Raw genomic sequence first — 19,033 nt, 5'->3', positions numbered from 1 at the left:
ACAGGATGTTAAGCGCTCCCACAGAATGGAAGAGACCTTAAAGGTCATCTAATCCCAATCCCCCCGCTAGGGTAGGGACACCTTCAACTAGATTGCGCAAGGACCTTAAAGGTCATCTAATCCCTATCCCCCCGCTAGGGTAGGGACACTTTCAACTAGATTGTGCAAGGTCTTAGCCAAGGTGGCCTTGAGCACTTTCAGGGATGGGGCATCCACAGCTTCTCTTGGCAACCTGTTCTAGTGCCTCACCACACTCACAGTAAAGAATTTATTTTCTAATATACATTTTAAAATTCCCCTCTTGCAGTCGTAACCCCTCGCTCCTTCTCCTATCACTGCGGCTCCTGCAGGAATGTCGCTCTGGGGGCGGTGCCGGGGCGGGGCCCGCCGGAGCTGTTCGGGGCGGCGGGTGCTGAGCGCGGCCGCTCCGCCTGGTGCAGCCGGGCGGGGCCGGCGCCTCCCCGCGCCGCGCTCGCAGGGGGTGCCCCGGGGGAGCCGCTCCCGCCGCCGCCGCCGCCGCCGCCGCCGCCGCCCGGGGCCATGGCGGCGCTGGTGCTGGTGCTGCTGGCGGCGCTGGGCGGGCGGGCCGTGCTGCCGGGCGGGCGCTGCGCGGCGCCGCTGGCCGACCTGCGCTCGCAGATCTCGGGCGTGGAGACGCTGCTGGAGGAGTTCCGCCGGCAGCTGCAGCAGGAGGAGCCGGGACCGCCGGCGACAGCGGGCGGAGGAGGGAACGGCGGGGAGCGGTGCGGCGGAAGCGGCGGCTTCTCCGCCAGGCCCGACTCCATCATCCGCACCAAGGACTCCATCGCGGCCGGCGCCACCTTCCTGCGGGCGCCCGGCGCCGTGTCGGGCCGGCGGCAGTGCCTGGACGCCTGCTGCGCCGAGCCGCGCTGCACGCTGGCCGTGGTGCAGGGGCCCGCCCGCCCGCGGGGCACGGCGGCCGAGCCGGGCTGCTACCTCTTCGACTGCACGCACCGCGGCCGGCCCGTCTGCCGCTTCGCCCCGCACCGCGGCTACAGCTCCTACAGCCGCCGCACGGCCGGCATCGCCCCGCCGCCCACGGGTAAGCGGCTGCGCGGCGGGAAGGGCGGCACGGGCGCGGCAGGGCCGCGGGGCCGCCGCCGGCGGGGAGCGGCGCCCTCCGTGCGGCCGCCCCGGCGCCGGGAACCCGCTCCGGGACGGGCGGCGTTGCCGGTGGGAGGACGGGCGAGGAGAGCCGGGCTGCGCCTGCCGTTCGGCGGGGTTCCCTGGGCCGGGAGAGGCGGCCCGGCTGTGCCCAAGGGAACCTTAACAAGGTGTATAAATACCTGAAGGGGAGGGGGTTCCAAGAGGATGTTCCAGGCTCTCCTTGGTGGTGCCCAGCAATCGGACAGGAGGCAACGGACAGAAACTGATCCTGCTGAACGTAAGGAAGAACTTCTTTACTGTGCGGGTAACCACGCACTCCACCCAGAGGGAGTGTGGAGTCTGTGTCACTGGAGATTCTCAGAAACCTGGACACAATCCTGTGCCATGTGCACATGGGACGACCCTGCTTGAGCAGGGAGGTTGAACCAGATGACCCGCTGTGGTTCCCTTCCGATGTAACTGCTTCTGTGAGGGCTTTGGGGGTGTTTGGGCTTGGGGAGACCCATCCCTCAATATCGCTGCCTCTGAAGAGCCCTTGGTGGGGGGGCATTGTGCCAGCCAGCCGGGGCTGGGGGCTAGACAGTGGGATGTGCATGTTCACTGGCCTGCTCTCTCTGGGGAACCAGAGAAGTCCCAGCTCCCCAGGAGCTGTGCATGTTGGTCACCTTCGAAAGCATGAAGTGCTGGTCCCAACTATGCCATAACGTGGTGCATAGCCTGAGAGCAAGCACATGGCATTCTTGGGGATGCTGTCCAAATGTCATTGCCTAAGACAGCTTCTTACTCATTTAAATCAATATTTTTTGTGCTTAAGAACTCAAGACCTAGACTGAAGAAGACAAAGATACCTCACCAGTAGTCCAGATGCAGCATGGACATTCTCCACAAGCACTTCCAGAAACTAGGCCACATCAAAAGCAGCTGTTTGTTCAACTCTGAAGCATATTTAAGAACAATATTGTCCAGACCAAGCAGCTGTAGATGAAAACAAATCTGGATTTCTAAATTTGGAGTCTGTTTCCTAGCACCTGATTCAAAGAATTTATTTGCCTTCTCCCACCTCCTGTTGTTAAAGTCTCCTCTTAACTAATTTTGACTAAATTTCATTATCTCTGTGCACAGTACTTTCCCAAAAGTCATCTGTAAATTATCTATCTTACTCAGTGATAGATCTCATCTGAAGTAAATTAGTCACTGCATGCAACAGGAAGAAGACCTGGTCTTGGCGTGGGTGAAAAAGGTGCCCAGGTGTCCCTGCTGTTACTGCTCTCTTGGGAGGGGAGACCTCAGGCTTGAGGTCCATTCAGTCCTGCACATTTCATGAGAATACAAGAAATACAAGAGAGCAGGGGCTTGATTTGTAGTGGCATTATAATTCCTAAATATATTTTGCACAGTGCATGGGCAGGTAGATTAGACAGCTATAAGGAAGGATCTTTTGATAACAGAGATGAGGCAAGCTTAAGGTACCAGAAAAACCCAAGGTGTGATATTGACATTTTCAACAGAAGGAGTATTTGTTCCACAGTATTATTTATGTAGGAGCTTTGTGGTAGTTGTATTTCATAAACCTATATGCACTTGCATGATACAAGGCTTAAGATGAGATTTTACATCAAAGTCACACAGAATTAGGCTTCATTTTGAACTGCCTTAATTCTATTAAAATCTATGATGTACTAATTTAGGGTGCCATTATGGCACAATATAAATAATGTATTGTACAAATGATGCTCTGTCTAGTAGAAATCTCAAATTTCTTCAATTCCCTTAAGTTCTTGAATTCTGGAGTTCTTAAATCTTTGACTTTTTGGCAGCTTTTCTGACTATCAGCACTGGACTTGCAAGACAATTTCAGTTCCTAATCTGCAAATTGCTCTGTGTCCTGATGGTTTTATTTAAAAGGCTGCCTTGTGGGTGATGGTGGTATTGGAAACAGAGGATTCTGATTTCTTAATGCAATTACACTGGAGCTGAAAAAAAGCCACAAAGGAGAATGAACTTTTATTTAAACATCTGTCAGATGTGACATAGACCAGGAGAGATAAAATTAAGATGGAATAATTTTGCTCTGATGTTTTGCTACCAGCACATTCTTGAATTACATTGAAAAACAATCTGGACAACAGGATGATGAAGGCACATCTCTTTTCCCTTCCGTCACCCCATGAAAGAGTTTAAGAAATTTAGAAAAGAACTTTTCATTTCAAGATTTTTTCCATGAGGGGATTACATTTTAGCTGCTTCTTTCTCCTCTTTTTTTTTTTTTTTTTTGGCTTTTTTTTGTGTTTTTTTTTTTTCTTTCAGAGTACTTTTTTTCTTGAGTCTTCCACTGTTTTCTTTCTGATAATACCAAACTAATATTTACCCACAGATATGGTGCCCTCATAATTCCAAAATATTTCTGTGCATTGGGATACAATGATCTCTAAGATCACTAGTGGTGAGCAATGGGAGGATTCAACATCAAGGTAAACTAATACCAAACACATTCAGGAGTTGGCAGTGAAGTAACCTTTTAAAACAAAGCTTTCATTCAGAAAACTAGCTGGAAGCTTCGTTATTGACAGGTCCAGACTGTATAAAGGATGGAGGGAACAGAATAAATAAAAAGCGAGGTAAAAAAAAGGCTATTGTGTTGGTTCCCAAAGAAATAAGTGTTTCACCCCTTTTTCTGGAAAGCAGCCAGCTCCAGCATCTCAGAATATTGACCTGGTATTTCAGTTCCGTACTGCTTATTTACATTCAGCTCAAATGCAAGTTGAAAGCAGAAGTTAAGAGATGATTTTTCTGCTCACCTGTGGCGGGTAGTGCTTTATTCCCATGAGTGGTGGTTGCAAGTGGCTCCAATGAGTTTGCCTCTTTGGTGTTTTTGGTATTGACTTCTTATTCCCCATATTTGGAGGTGTTTCGCTAAGGATCATGTATTCCTTGCTTAAAACTTTGCTGTGGAAAAAGAGTCTTCAGCTCAAGAGGCTGTCTCCTCCCATGCCATATGTCTCTATCAGGCAAATTTTCCTTTTTGCCATTGATTTACCTTTCCAAAGATGATCTGGTGGCTTGCAAGCAAAGGATGGTGCCTCCGCTCTTAGTGACTGGAGGGCTGTGTGGTCCCTCACTCATCTTTAACAAAGGGCTGGCATGAATTTCTGTGACTGACTCAATGTGAAGGGGTCCTTCCTTTCCAACTCTTGCTGCTGGAGTCTAAAGGTAGTCCAGGAAGAAAGTATCCTCATTGCTTAGGGGAATTAGGGCTTGTTTCTGCCCTTGCAGGGCATTGATCAAGTCATTTAAACCAGACAGGTGACATAAAACCCCTCTCCAAGGTAGAAGCAGAAGACTGGGCTGTGCTGTTTGAGACCCAGGTCAGTTTCTTTTTGACACTTATTTTTAAAGTAAGTAACTGTGTGAAGACTGTACATAACTCATTTGTATCATATAAAAGTTGCCCTGACACCATAATGATGGTGTTTATTAACAATTAGTTTTAAGGTTTTATTAACAATGAGTTTTGGGGTTATTTTGCACCTGGATGTTGCTTTTTAAACAAAGTTGGTTTTGAGAAGCAAGTGTATACAAATTAGGCAAAGCTGCCTTTGTCATTGGATGAACAAGAACTGTTTCATACTTTCTATTATTATACCTTTCTATTACTATACCTAGTTATTGTATGTTTTCCTAACTTTTGACATTTACCTTGAAATTTTCTATGCCTGACCTACTACCGAAAAAAGAAGAAATAAGAATTTTTCTGTTTAGTCAGAGGTAAACAGTTGTCCTACTGCTCCCATGTGCTCCGAGGCTTCCAGCACATTCATGATACTGTTGAAGAGCATGTGCAAGGAAGATTCCCCACACTGATGAAAAATCACGTTTCCGTGTGCAGTTCTGTCCACATGGAGTGCAATTACAACCTTGATTTCATAATTGCTCTTCTGAGGGTAACAACAGTATTCTTTACAGGGTATCCTTTGTGGAGGTTGAAGAGCAGGGAGCACCCTGGCACTTCAGAGTGCCCAAAGAAGGAATGAAACTCGAGTGGGGCACTGTAGAAAGATACAGTCTTTGGGTTAGACTTTTGTTAGTCTAACCCATAAGTTTGTGGTCTGATTAGCAAAAGTACTTAGTACTCACAATCTTAATCAGTAAAGATTGTACTTTGAACATAGCAAAATGCTATAAATAAATACTCTGAATATCCTAAATATTCTGAAAATCGAGCTTTTGGTATCTTAAATGAGGCACTTAAAATTGGTGGTCTCTGATGATTTTTAATAATCATGTGCTCTGCTTCATCAGGGTGCCACCTTGTGCTAAATCAGTCTTTCATTCCTATAATGATGTATTATAAATAGGGTCTAGAAGCTTATTGAATTATGCAGAATACTATAAAAGGTATGAAAAAGGTTATGTACTGCCATCTGTATGTAAGTCATATTTAGACCTATTTTCCTTAGTTCAGATTAAAAAAGTACACTGATGCTAATAATCCTGTTTGTTCTATTGGTGAAACATCCAGGTACCTAGAGAGGTTTTCTATGCCATGTGCTTCTAATGTTAATTCCTGAAGACATCATAGGACAGTTAACAAAAGTTGAAGCAGATACTACTTTGCTTAACAAAATGTGCGCTAATGAACATGTTCCTCTTTCAGGAAGTTGCACAGAGAAGAAACAATACCTTAACCAAGAAAAAAAAGTGTTTTATCTAAACAATCACTCAGCCTTTCCTCATAAATAACTGATCTTCTCTTTTTTTAAGAAGAAGAATATGATGAGCCTCCACAGTGTAGGGCAGGCCAAGACATTGTGCTGCAGTCACCTGTGGACTGGGTGCTTTTGGATGGCCGGGAAAGTTCCGATGACCATGGAATTGTGCACTATGAGTGGACACTGCTGCAGGGTGACTCATCAGTTGATATGCAGGTACATATACAGCCCCCCATTGTGCCCAATTACTTCCAGATTGTTGTGTTCAAGTTTTAAATATACAGCCAAAAACATTAAATATATACAAATCTGTCTACCAGGCACCAAAATTAGGATTCCTGTACAACTTGAACATTTATTTCACACAAATGTAGAGCAGCCCAGGTTTGAAGGGACCTCAAAAGATCATCTGGTCCAACTGTTTGTGGGGCAAGGAGCATCAATGAGATTATCTTATCTGTCCAATCCCATCCTGAAGACCTCTTGTAAAGGAGACTACACTGTGTCCCTGGGTAGTTCCAGTGATTATTTCTAGTGGCTTACACACTTAATCTCTTTCTTGGGTGGCATGGGACAGCCAGCAGCAAACAAGTAGATAATAATACTCCACTGTATTTGAGCTCTGTTTTATTTATACTCACTGCACTTCGTTTTCAGCTTCTGTCACCCCAGTTAGAGACCCCTCAGTAATTCAGTTACTAAAAATAATAAGGGATTTTCACCACCAGTCTCCTGTCAGTGCTTACGGAGAAACTTCAAAGAAACACAATGAAAACCTTATGAGATTTTTTTATTCACACATTTTCTGCTGCACTTTGATTTCAAATTAAAATTACCCATGAAGAGAGGGATTCTTCATTTTAGTCTTTTTTGTGAATGCTCTAGAATCAGCGGAAAAAAAAAAAAAATGTCTCAGGTCCACATATTCTAGTTGTAGTCTGTTCACAGCCCAAAACATCCAGGGCACACTGGGAACTCCACCTAGAGCAGGAAGGATATGAAGAGGTGAGAGAGTATGAAGCAAAATGAAGCTTTAAGGATAGTTGCTAGATATCATCTAGATAAAAGGAACACTTCATTATCGAAGACTTGTTAATCTGATCCCTTGCAGCATTATTTTCTTAAAAGAACAATTAAGTACATTTAAAATTAATCTTTGATTTAGTAATGTACAGTAAAACAAAAAGTAGAATTTAATAAAGCATTTAAAGTTTATATTTTTAATTTTACTCAAAGTCACTTTATAAAATAAAGTCTTATATTCATTCAAACTTGTACAATTCACATCAACTCTGGTGTTTTTTTTCTCTTTGTTAACAGAAAATGAATTTGACACACATTTATGCTTAAATAAATACTTTTCCATTGTGTTCAATGAGCAGGGATTTCTCCTACAGATATGTACCCTGGTGATTAACCATGATAATTTAAATTTTAGAGTTGAATTAATAGCTGTGATTTTTTTTCATGCATTCTTCAGTTGATGTCTTTAGTGCTTTGGTTGCTGCCCTGAAGTTACTGGATTTTGTGTCATTTATTCTTTGAGAATAATGTATGAATCCATAGCTACAAGGGAGAATGGGAGTGTGTTTAAATAAGATAAAAGGCAGCTGTTGCATTGCTCTTATGTAGCAAAGAATAAATAGAAGACAGAGGAGGGGGAAGGACTGCTATAAAGAGATCCTATCATATTGTAGAAGGAAGCCTTTTTTATTCCTGTTGTGACTGATTATTGCTTTTTTAGGTAATTTGCTTCTCTGATTGCTATCCCCACTCTGTTGCTGCGCAGCTCCTGGACACTTGGGGACAGTAATGGGTTGTTTTTTTTTTTTTTAATGCTGATTGTCTATTTCGAGCCAAAGTTTCTGTGTAAGCAGATTCAGGCCAGAATTCTTCAGGGCAGCATGAAGAAAATAAGAAGGAAAGCACAGAGGTCACCCAGAGTGGTGGTGTATTCAGAAGTCGGTGGCATTTCTCTGTCTCTGCACGGGGAAGAGACTTGGGCTCCATGGCTCATGAGTTTTAAATACCATATTTGCTCTCCCAACAGTCACAGTGAACAACAGCAGGTGTATTTAGAGCATAAGAATTTCTTTAATGTATTAAAGAATAAAATTGTAGGGGATCATATGCTCCAACAGTCTGATCAGATAACTGAGTGCATTCATGTAAATAAAAAGGGAAAGAAATTTCAGGTAGGAAGTTTTCTCACTGAGAGAAAAAATGTGTTTATCAATACACTCTTCCATAATGGAAGGTCTAGGACTCTATGGCCATATTAATCAAAAATTATTGTTCTCTTTTAGGCATAAAATTTATTTCTGTGGATCCATGTTATATTATCTACAGACTAACTTGATAAAAAGCAAAAGGACAATATTTTACTGTCTATCCTCTAAAATTACATTTTTAATTACTCAAAAATTGAGTTAAATGTATGTGACCATTTGTTCTCCATTTGTGTGCTGAAATCCACAGCTCCAGATAACTGAGTAGATCATGAAAACATTGTGGGGTTTTTTACAAATGGATGCAAAAAAAAAAAGAGATCAAATGTTACATGCTGAAATACAACTTGAGTAGGCTGACTAGACTGCGGGAAGTATTTAATCTGCATGATGAGCTCCTTATTCCTGGAAGGTCACAGATGGATCCATTGTGCCAATATGGTTTTTTTACTGTGTGTCTTTACTCAGGTACCACAGCCAGGAACACTGAAATTGTCCCACATTCAGGAAGGCGGGTATATTTTCCAGCTAACAGTGACAGACACTGCAGGTCAGAGAAGCTCTGACAACGTCTCTGTGACCATTCTGCCCATGGTTCATTCTGCAGCAGGTAAGAGAATGGGTGGAGCTGTTGCCTCTGTGACACCCAGGGTATGGTACTCAGAGCAGAGCAAGGGTCTTGATAAAGGTAAAAATGTTGTTCTCCATTTTCAGTGTTTTATTTTGCCCTTGCTCATTACATAATGACATCTCTTTCAGCTTTGAATTGCTCTTTCAAAGTGATGAAACAAGCAAGCATCACTTGCCTGTTGGAGCAATAATACTTTCAGGCACTGAGTATTTTTCCTTCTATTGCTAATAAGCACACAGGATTGGAAGAGTGAAATATTGACACAGGTGTCAGGTGCATTGTAACAGTCAGACGGTGTGGGCATCATAACAGGGCTTGTGCTATAAGGAAGACCCAATTAAAATTACTTAATAGTATATTTGAGGCAGCCTAATAATAATACTGACCTGCATCTGTAGTCTGAAAGTGGTTTTTTGTTTTAATGAATTTAAGTTTTTCTTTCTAATTGTTGTCATTGAAGCCTTATGCTACTGGGGAAGCTGAAACTGGAACTGACCCATCTTTTTTAAACTCTGAGCTTCAGAAACATGTAAAAAGCTTAAAAGGTAGAAACTAAGTTAGATTTCAGTGGCTGTCAGTCCTGCTAGTGCAGATCTGCTGCTCTGGCACAAAGTTAAACAGCATTATCACCATGTTTAGCAGAACCAGTGAAAATCTTGCTCTGCACCAGCACAATATGTTTATGTGAGAGGGTTGTCCCTCTGGCAATAAGCTGTTATTAAGGAAAAAAATCTGCTTAATAATGCCTGTGTTCCAGTAATGGATGATAGAGATGTGTTTATTAATATTTAATTCAGCTAAAGCAACCAGAGAGGTTTGCTGCTTTATTTATTTGCTGTCGTTTTTATTTTTCTAATTCCCCAGCTACATTATCAATTCAAGTGCTACTGCTGTAGCTAAACCAGTTCTTGATGCCTCAATACATGCAAGATCAGTGCTGTTACTAGTGCTGAAGTTCAGGCCATGCATTTTCAGATTTTTAGGGGTTTTAAACAGTTGTCTGCATTCCTGGCATCCTTCCCTTAGTGTGGTGCAGTGTTTGGTACACAGCAGGATAACAACCAAAGGCTGTGCTCCCTTATGCACTGATTTGCTCTTACAACACTAATCAAGCCCTGAACTTGATAGTGCTTTACAAAGTGATGAACTGCACTGCTGTTGGAAAGACAAAAGCACAGATGTAAACACTTCACAATTACAGAATCAAAATGGGTTTCAGGAAAGCTTTGAGTATGCAAAATGGGGCATCCAGGGATACTCTTCATTTCCAGGGGAATCTAAATGTTAAAGCAGGCAGCAGTCAGTTCTTTCTGGTGAAAGTAATTTGTGAGAATGTGACCTAGTCCTATTTTGGTCGGTGCTGTATTGAAGTTACTGAATTGCTGATGTCAATAAATGACAAGCATTCTTTGAGTATTTTAATTACATTGCAGAAAATATGCCATAAAAGATCGAATATGGTCCAAATGTGTGCATGTAAAGCAACATATTGGTGTTGAATGAATTTTTAGTAGGAATTACTACTAAAGGGAGGAGGGATGCAGTTACAGTTACAGAGATTTAATTTCTTTGTTTTCAGGACTGTTCTGCATCTTTTAAGCCTAGGAAGATCTTCTTTCAGCTTAGGCCGCAGAATTCAAAGCACTGTAAGGGTGCTGCACAAGGTGTAAGGTGCAACAGCCTCCAGGTTGAGTATTGCTGTAACAAAAGGATTACCAGGCTAGTGATGAAGGTGCCAGGAGCAGCTATTGCCTATATTTGCTTCTGAGTCAATATGATGTCACACAGCTGAGTCTGGACTTTCTGCCTTGTTCATGGTGCTTCTTGACATAGCGTGGTTTTGCTTTTTCCTCTCTGCTGCAGATTTTAGTCACTGACTCAGTCACTGATTCACTATTTACTACTTGGATTTCTCTTTTGGTAATTTGGGAATTGTTTCTTAACAGCCTGCGTTGGGGTTTGCTCTCGCTACCAGTTTATCTGTGATGATGGCTGCTGCATTGACATCACATTTGCGTGTGATGGTGTGAGACAGTGTCCTGATGGATCAGATGAGACTTTCTGCCAGAATCGTAAGTGTGCCAGGCCACAGTGGCACAATAGACTGTGAAAGTAACCACAGCCTCAACGACCAAAGGGGGACGATGTCACTTCTGTGGCCTCTCTCCCTGTGAGCAAGCAGTTTGCTCCCAGCCTTTCATTGGAATTAGCACATGGGAAGGTTTGATATTTGCATACTCAGGTGCTCAGAAATTTTCTTCGAAGCATCTTAAAACTATCAAGGGTCCCTAAGTGACAGGTTTTGTGTTCAGCAGTTAGAAGATCAGTTTTGCACTTGCATGATGATTCTGGAAACAAGAACCGTGGTCTCTGTGTGAAAGGGTGTCTCAGAGGTACCCTTCACAGTGCTGTTAGACACCTTGCAAGAATCTGGAACACTGTGGACACACAAGGGAACCGATTGATTCACCATCATGTTGTTTGCTTCCATTAGTCATCCCTCAGCATGTGCCCATGCTCAGCTAAGAGAACAAAAGCCACCAGAGGGTGAATGGGCACAATGGCTAACCATTTGTAGTTTAGTTACTGGATTTCACTGTAGGGGTCATGAGAGTACTCTTGTGAGCAAGTGTTAGCTATCTATGGCTCACATTTCATCATATGTGTGAACCTGAGGAAGTAGTTTACTCTGCCTCAAGGCCTGTCTTGGACAGTCTTCCTTAAGAACCCTTCCATTCCCTTCAGCGTTGTACAGAAACTTTTGTTTCTGTTAACAGTCAGCTCGGGTCGGAAGACGGTGACACATGCAGCTCTTGGCACCACCCAGCAAAGGACTGCAGGACTGACTGAAAACGTGGAGGAAAACTCTGCTGTGAACACCCTGAAAGCCACTGCCAGAAATCAACCACTTCTCTCGGTGGATGCAGACATGTCTAACCAATCGCTTTCTCAGGGACCAAAGAAACAAATCAGTGGATTTGTGCCAGGTAAGAATTGGATCAGTTTCAATAAATCCTTCTCCTTAAAGAAAGGAAGTGTCTTGCACCTTAAAATTGATTTAATTGTCTTTTGGTGCCTGGCTAACAGGAAAAAAATTCAAATGTAAATAAATACAAAAGAAACCTGTAATAATGAAGTTCTAAATAGGTTTTGATTTATTATTGTCAATCTGTTTTATACTAGGTGCAAAAAGAAAGTTGAAGTGTGGGAATGCTAGGGAAATAATACAGTCTAAGGAACAAAATGTGCACTGAACTAAATAAAAATTCTGCCACAGGTTCAGCTGTGTAGGCTGATGTATTAAGGCTCTTTAAAATCTGTAGGGAGTACTTCAGGAGCACATAATAAGATACTGTTAGACTTGGGTGAGAGTAATTTCTCTTCTCCTGGTGCTAAGTGTCACTTCTCTCTTTTTTTTTTTTTTTTTTTTTTTTTTTTTTCTCCTGAGCTAATATCTTTACTATTATGGGCTTTTTTTTTTTTTTTTTTTTTTTTTTCCTGAACTCTGTCTCCAGGGCAGGAGAAGTCTTTCATCACTGTAGCAAAGTCTCAGGCTTTGGTAAAAGCTACCTCAGGTGTCTGTGCACAGGTCCCCAGTACTGTTCTGCAGAGTGGCTGTAAGCCTGTAATGAGTCACTGTGTGATGTTACAGGCAGAGCCCCAACTCTGGCCTTGGTAAAGCTCCAGAAACTGCAATAAAATTGATGTGTCTTTTAAGGTTCATGCTGATGAAGTAAAATTATCTGAAATGGCAATTAAATGGAAGCATAACTGAGCATAGAATCAGTACAAACCCCCCACTTTTATTTCTTCATGGTTTAGACTGATTCATGTGCCCCAAGACACAGCTATTTTTAACCAGCTTTATTTTTCAATTACAGCAGAGCAGTGCTCAGTGCCCTCTGCTGTCGGCTCTGGAAAAGGGCACTGACCTGGTTGGCACCTGGACGTTCCTTCAAGGTGCTTGTACTTCATCTGTGGAATGCAGAAGGAGTGAAAACTCTGTAAAGGAAGTGAAAACAATGTTCTGAAGAATTTGATGACCTCAGTGAATGTGCGGGGAATGACAGCAAAATCCTGTCCCAAATTTTTACCCCTTTTCTGGCAGTATAGATGACCTCTAGACAACTCCTCACTGCTGACTAGAACTCTGAAGTCTGCTTCAAACCCTTCTCATTCACATAGTCTAGAGTGACACCTGATATGGGGCCACACAAACTAAGCATCAAACTTCCAAAGGGTTTTGCAGGCTCCAGTAGGAAGTCAGCTGCTAAGTAGGTCTCAAAAATCATTTGGCTTGTGAATCCAGGCATAAAACTAGAACTGAGGTCACCATCTTCAGCAACTGACAATCAAGGCTTATAACTGGAAGTACAACGCAGAAGCATTTTTGCATAATAATTTTCTGTGGTCACCCATTGCACAGTAACTTACTTGCACCAGTTTTGCTCTAAAGGTAGCTTTTGCACAGCAGTACACAAGCAAAGAAAAAGATTCTTAGAAAACTAAAGAAATGTGATGGGGCTTCCGTGGTTAGTGTACTACCAGTACCTGTTGTAATCTTCTAATTTTCAACAGGCAAGATTTCAAGCTGTTTTAATTCTTGTGAGTTTAATATTTTTATTTTGACAGGGCTCAGTCAAAATTTAATTTTAGTTGTTAATTATTTCCCTGTGGAATAAAAGTATCCAGTCTGTACTGACCCAGGAGCCCAATACGTCTAATGAAAAAAAGCAGCAAACAGCTCAGCTGCTTATAATAGGTTTAAAATAGGTTTAAAATCCTCTATGGATTGATTCCTGTTAGGGTGCATGGGGTGAGACATGAAGACTTGCTAGGTACATGTGAAGTACATGGGTACAGAGGGCAGAAACTGCCAAAACCTGCTCTGCCAAAACCTGCTCTGAGCTGCTGTCTTCTCCTGCAGACACTGAAACTTCATGGAGCCCCATGCTGTGCATTGATGATTCACAGAGGTCCAGAGAGGCTCAAGTCCTGCCCCACTGGGAAACACCACAGTCTTTATGGAGTTGAAGAACAGGCATTTAACCTATTCCTTAAAATTCACCCAGACCTATTAATTAGACATCCCAGCATCACTGCCATCTCAGGGAGGTTACTGACCAAATCTAATAATCATGTGATACAAAAATGAGAGGCACAGAAATGCTGGAGCAGCTCCATGAAGCTCATCTGGAAATGTGTCCAGGAGGGCAATAATGCTAGGTGCATTTTTGAAAAGAGATAAGCAATGCTGAGCAGAAATCATACCAGTAGCCTCAAAAGTTCAGCAATTCCACTGGCAGAAATCCTGTTCTGGGTGAGATTGTCTCCTGCTGCTGGTGCCAAGGTAGAACTCTGCCTCTGAGTCACTGTAAAGGTCTTTGTTGGACCAAGGCCATCGTGTTCTTGTTGGCCTGGTGCTGATATTGCAAACATCCTGGCTTCTTATATATTATTTTTCATAAATTTTGAAAGTAAGCTTTAACGGTTTTAATGTCACTATGTATATAAGATACACATTAGGGGATGTGGCTTTACAGTGGCAGCACAGGTTTTGGCTTTTCACTTGCAAGTGCTCCATTCAGGGCCACATTTTTTTTAATTATCAGCTGACAGTTTCAGATCATCATGGAAATACAATCCAGGAAGGAAAACATGATGCTCTTAAATCAAGTGACTGCAGGTAGAGTAAATGAATGTTTTAGCTACTGGAGACAGCATATGGCACATTTCAGCTGGCTGCTAGACTCTATGCTTGATACAGGAGCTTTGCATTGATATTTAAAGAGAAGTTTTTCCCAAGACATTGTAGGACTTGGGAGTTCTTTTGTTTTCTTTTTTACATTTGTTTTTTTATTAGTGGTGGCTAAAGTACCAGTAAAGGCCTGTCCCTTCTGCTACTTACCTCTCCATAAACAGCTTTAATCTCTGAGAATTCAATAAGGATGTCTAATAAAGGGACTTCCTTGTCAAGTACAACCGAATTTATCTTTTCTCCAAAGGAGCTGGGTTAAGTTGTAATGTTTTGGACTGTGAGATAGTTCCTGGTAGCAGATATATGAGCTTTCTACCTATGAGTGTGATCCTAAGGGAACTTTCTTCCAGAGTCCATTTTCTCTTAAGAGAGTCTCTGTTCCAAATTTCCTTTAACGTTCCTTACAGTGGCCCTTCATACTTAGCTCTGACTTGATACAAACTTTTTAAGGATTTACACTGAAGTATGAAAACATGCACGTCCAAGTTAAGGACTGTTTAAAACTTCTGCCTGACCTAACAGGGGATCTATTAGAAGTAAAGTGAAAAAAGCCACAACCAACCAATACAAAACCCAAAAATCATTGATTGTTTACAATGGGTAAATCGTGTTCTGCAGTCCTCCCTTTTCAATGGGATTCCTCTACAGCAGGGCAAGTCCAGGGGGAACACCAAGTCTGACTTTGAGATAACCCCCTCAGACATTTAGGGCACTGAGTCTTCTGCAACAGACTCATGGTCTACTTTTGCCCAAGCTGAAAGGCCAAACATTTTCTTTCAAAGCTGAGAGTGGATGGAGGAAGAGGCATTTGATGTCAATGAAAGACTCCTTTCTCTCTCTGCAGACATGTTTCCATGGTAGTAAAGTTACCCAGACTGCGTCTCCTGCAAAGGCCAGCACAGCATTTCTGCATGGCTGCCTCCAAATAGCCCCAGTGTCCTTCTCCAGGGAAGTTCTTAAGCCCAGCTGCATATTCTGGCACTTCTAAACTTGCAGATGAATATAGAAAACACTCAGTAGCAGCACAGCACTCTGGAGTGAGCAGGGGGCTGGTTTCTAAGCAGCAGTGGCCAGTAGCAAACAGGGTCACGCAGACGGGTTGAATTCACGAACAGCCTGAAGATTTGCACTCCCCAGTGCAGCCAACCCAAGTGTATAAATGACCATAACAGCTTTGCATTCCCCTGGCACAGGGCCTCTGCCTCTTCCAGCTTGTGCAGCGCTGTTCGGGGCTGGGATTACAGCATTTGACTGAGTGCCCAAGACTTAGTCATGTTTTTACTGCAGGGGCACCCACAGCAGTAGCCATAACCTAGCTCTGTAATTTAGGGTAATTGGAAAGGACTGTAAATGGCAATTTCCTTGGAGTAGACTAGAAAATCAAGAGAAAGTTAAATCTAAATTAAACCCATGTAAAATGCTTTATGCTAGGCTCCTAAACTTCTTTGGGGAAATTGCTTGTTGTGTTCTAGAGATAACAGATAAGATATTTAGCAGCATTGACTCTGATAGTCTCTCCAGTTATGTAAGAACAGCTATAAGTCATAGCAAAACCCTACAAGCTTTATTGAAAGGATTCTATTCTTCCAAAAATTTCCCACTAAACTTTTCTCCGTATTTGCCAAATTTCTTTACAAAGAGTTGACTTAAATATTCCCTTTACTTAAATGGCAGGGAAACAAGTTTCTAAAACAGGCATTTAGATGCAGGCTGGAGCAGCTCTTAAAAAGAGCTGATGTCTTTTGGGTATTTCCAAAATAAAGACAAATATTCATTTAGTTTAATTCAGAAAAAACAGCTGCTGCTTTTGGTGTCAGTTACATTCAAGTGGTCTTGCACATCTCTGAGACCATATGGGTATTTTAAGGCCAGTACATTCACTGTTAGGATTTTTTCAAGCCCACTTTACATGCCAGGATATCAGGAGCCCAACAAGGAGAAGGCCATGGCTTGTTTCTGCAGCATTCCCTGCAGGTGAAGTCAGTGTTTATGCACCCCAGCCAAAATGGCAGGGCAATAAAGCTGCAGCCTGCAAAGCTGCCTTCTGCTTTGGCGTGGGAACATGAGCATGGACTTTCATGACAGTACCAGCGAAACCATTTAAGCTTTAATTAGCAGTCGTGTGCATTTGCTGCTGCTACTGCCAGGGACTCCTTCTGCAGCTCTTTAGAGCTGGTGGTAGTGGGTGGGACTTACACACAGTGCATGTTCCAATCTAATTGGCTTAAATACTTCCTTAGCACCCACCACGACATGTAATTCCAATTGCAACATCTCACATTCATATTTTATAGATCTTGTAGCATAGTGTGTTTCTGCTAGCTCTGTCACAGTTCTGAAGGCTGCCAGCAAATGTATCACAGCACAGTCAAAGTACCTTTGCTTTTGGTTGAGATGCATTGTGGTTTGGGATGTAAAATTGAATTTAAATTTTCACTTTAGTTTCACATTATTTCAAAAATTCAAGTAATACAGTCGAAGTCAGAAGTTCTTAAACTGTTCTTTTGTTTGTTTTTTCCCCCCAAGTTTAAGTGCTTCACATTATTTAATCCTAGTGTCCTATGGATAAGATTTCTTGAGTCACTGCACTGCAGTATTTATTTATCTTGCTTGATTTTGTGCAGATAACAGTTCCTCAGGGAAAAGAACAGATGATAAAAATGGGGATGGCATAATGATGCCAAAGAGAGATCAGCTTGGAGGTGGTCGCCCAGCCCCAGAAACAGGTAAGACCAACAACGTGAATTAATTTTGAATTATGTCAGTTTTTCAGTCAGGTTCTGTAGAGACAGATAAAGTGCACAAGAATTGAATAATGTAGTTACATATTCTGAACTGTCCCTAACATGATCGTGCAGTTTAGTTTCATAGTAGGAGTTGTTCCATTACTAACATCTAAGTGATAGACTAGCTGTATTTTTAAAGCAATATTTCAGGTTTTCTCCACCAGCGTCTGACTGTGTTAAATAAAATGTAATTTCTCTTAACCTCATTGTAGGTGCTGTGTTACCCTTAGCCTTAGGCTTGGCAATCACTGCTTTGCTGCTGCTTATGGTTGCTTGCAGACTGCGCTTAGTGAAACAGAAGCTCAAAAAGGCTCGACCCATCACATCTGAAGAGTCCGATTACCTCATCAATGGGATGTATCTCTAAAAACTGGATTTGGGTCAGTTGTTTCCTCCCCTTTCTCCTGTGTCCATGAATCTCTGCCTCTGTAAAAGGACCAAAATCCTTTGTTTATTTTCAAGTGTAGAAGAAGCCTGTGAGATGAAGAACATACTCTTCCCCTTTGGTGATAATAGAAAAAGTGGGTAGATGACCTTGCTCAGAAAATAAGAAACATTCAGGCTCCAGAGCATAGCTCTAGTTGATTGTTGTGCAGAGGATGCTGCAAAGTGAGGAGACCGCAAACTGGATGTGGGGTGCCCTTGCCCCTCCCCACAGCCAGGGCTGAGTGCACACCAGGGCCTGGCCACTGGAGCAGCCAAGGCTCCACAGCCCAGCTGTGTTGGCCAAGGTCAGGGGGAAGCCTGTGCCATCTTGCTCTTCTCAGTGCTGCCGCCACTGTGGAGGCCTGGATGCTCCAACCAACATGTTCCTTCACCATCCAGCAGAGACCAGTTGTGTACTTTCCACCTGACACACCGGGAGTATTTTCATTAAAGAATGTGTCTTGCTTTGTTAATTAAAAGCAACTGCTATCCAGGCACCAGCTTTTGCAAATCAAATTGGGATTTAAGGAAGACAGCATGTTATTTTCACTCAGTTTAAACCTCTGCACTGCTAGCAGACAGCCATGCTTGCTAAATGCTGAAATGAAAAAATACAGCTCCTCAGCTGGCTTGGGCTTCCCAGTGCTCGATAGCAGTCATGTACTGCTGCTTAAAGAAGCTGTGGATGCCCCATCGCTGGCAATGTTCAAGGCCAAGCTGGATGGAGCCCTGAGCAACCTGGTCTAGTGGAAGGTGTCCCTGGCTATGGCAGGGGGTTGGAGCTAAACGATCTTTAAGGTCCTCTCCAACCCAAACCCCTCTATGATTCTGTGTACAATCCCAGGAATTGTGTCTCTCCCTGGAGCTCAGGGCTGGTTCAGCCTTTCCCACATCCAGCCCACCACCCTCACACAGTGTAAGAACAGCACAGAGCAGTTTCTGCCTGAGATGATGGAGTGTAGGATTCCTGCTGGTTATCCCTTAGCTCCCTGCAAAGCCTGAAAGCTTCAGTGATCTGCCCTCGCCCCAGAAAAATTCTCATAGAATTAGAGCAAGTAATTGATATGTGTGAGTGAACTGCAGATGTGTTACCAGTAAAATGTGTACAGTACATGTTATATATACATATATATATACATACACACTGTGCTGTCTGTCTTGTTTGGCTGTCCCAAGGATGTCACATTCCTCATGGGTCTCAATAAAACCAGAGTCAAATGAGGCATACATTGTTTTGTATGTTGTCTTTTGTACTTCAGTAACTTTAAGTCAGCAAGAATATTTCCATGGTATACAAATAGTTCTTCAAGTAATTTGTTCTTAATTACTTTATGTAAAATAGCTCTAATAAACCGATTCTATTCTTA

At 42.8% G+C, this 19,033-nt stretch overlaps 1 protein-coding gene across 2 annotated transcripts; it reads left to right on the top strand.

Moving 5' to 3' along the window:
• The first annotated feature begins 476 nt into the window (after positions 1–476).
• LRP11 (LDL receptor related protein 11) lies at positions 477–19,033 on the top strand. 2 transcript variants are annotated; one of them, XM_030267996.4, is made up of 7 exons: positions 477–1,063; positions 5,893–6,053; positions 8,534–8,675; positions 10,643–10,768; positions 11,474–11,683; positions 17,079–17,180; positions 17,453–19,033. In XM_030267996.4, exons 1-7 carry the CDS (start codon positions 541–543, stop codon positions 17,605–17,607), a joined length of 1,419 nt encoding a protein of 472 aa, XP_030123856.4. In that variant the 5' UTR covers positions 477–540; the 3' UTR covers positions 17,608–19,033. The 2 variants fall into 2 exon arrangements, with proteins under 2 accessions (XP_030123856.4, XP_030123855.4); XM_030267995.4 differs by having other exon boundaries at positions 480–1,063; positions 5,890–6,053.

This window comes from Taeniopygia guttata, chromosome 3 (genome assembly GCF_048771995.1).
Source record: "Taeniopygia guttata chromosome 3, bTaeGut7.mat, whole genome shotgun sequence".
Classification (NCBI taxonomy): domain Eukaryota; kingdom Metazoa; phylum Chordata; class Aves; order Passeriformes; family Estrildidae; genus Taeniopygia; species Taeniopygia guttata.
Note: the sequence above shows the minus strand (reverse complement) of the source record. Positions and strands in the feature narration are given on the sequence as shown.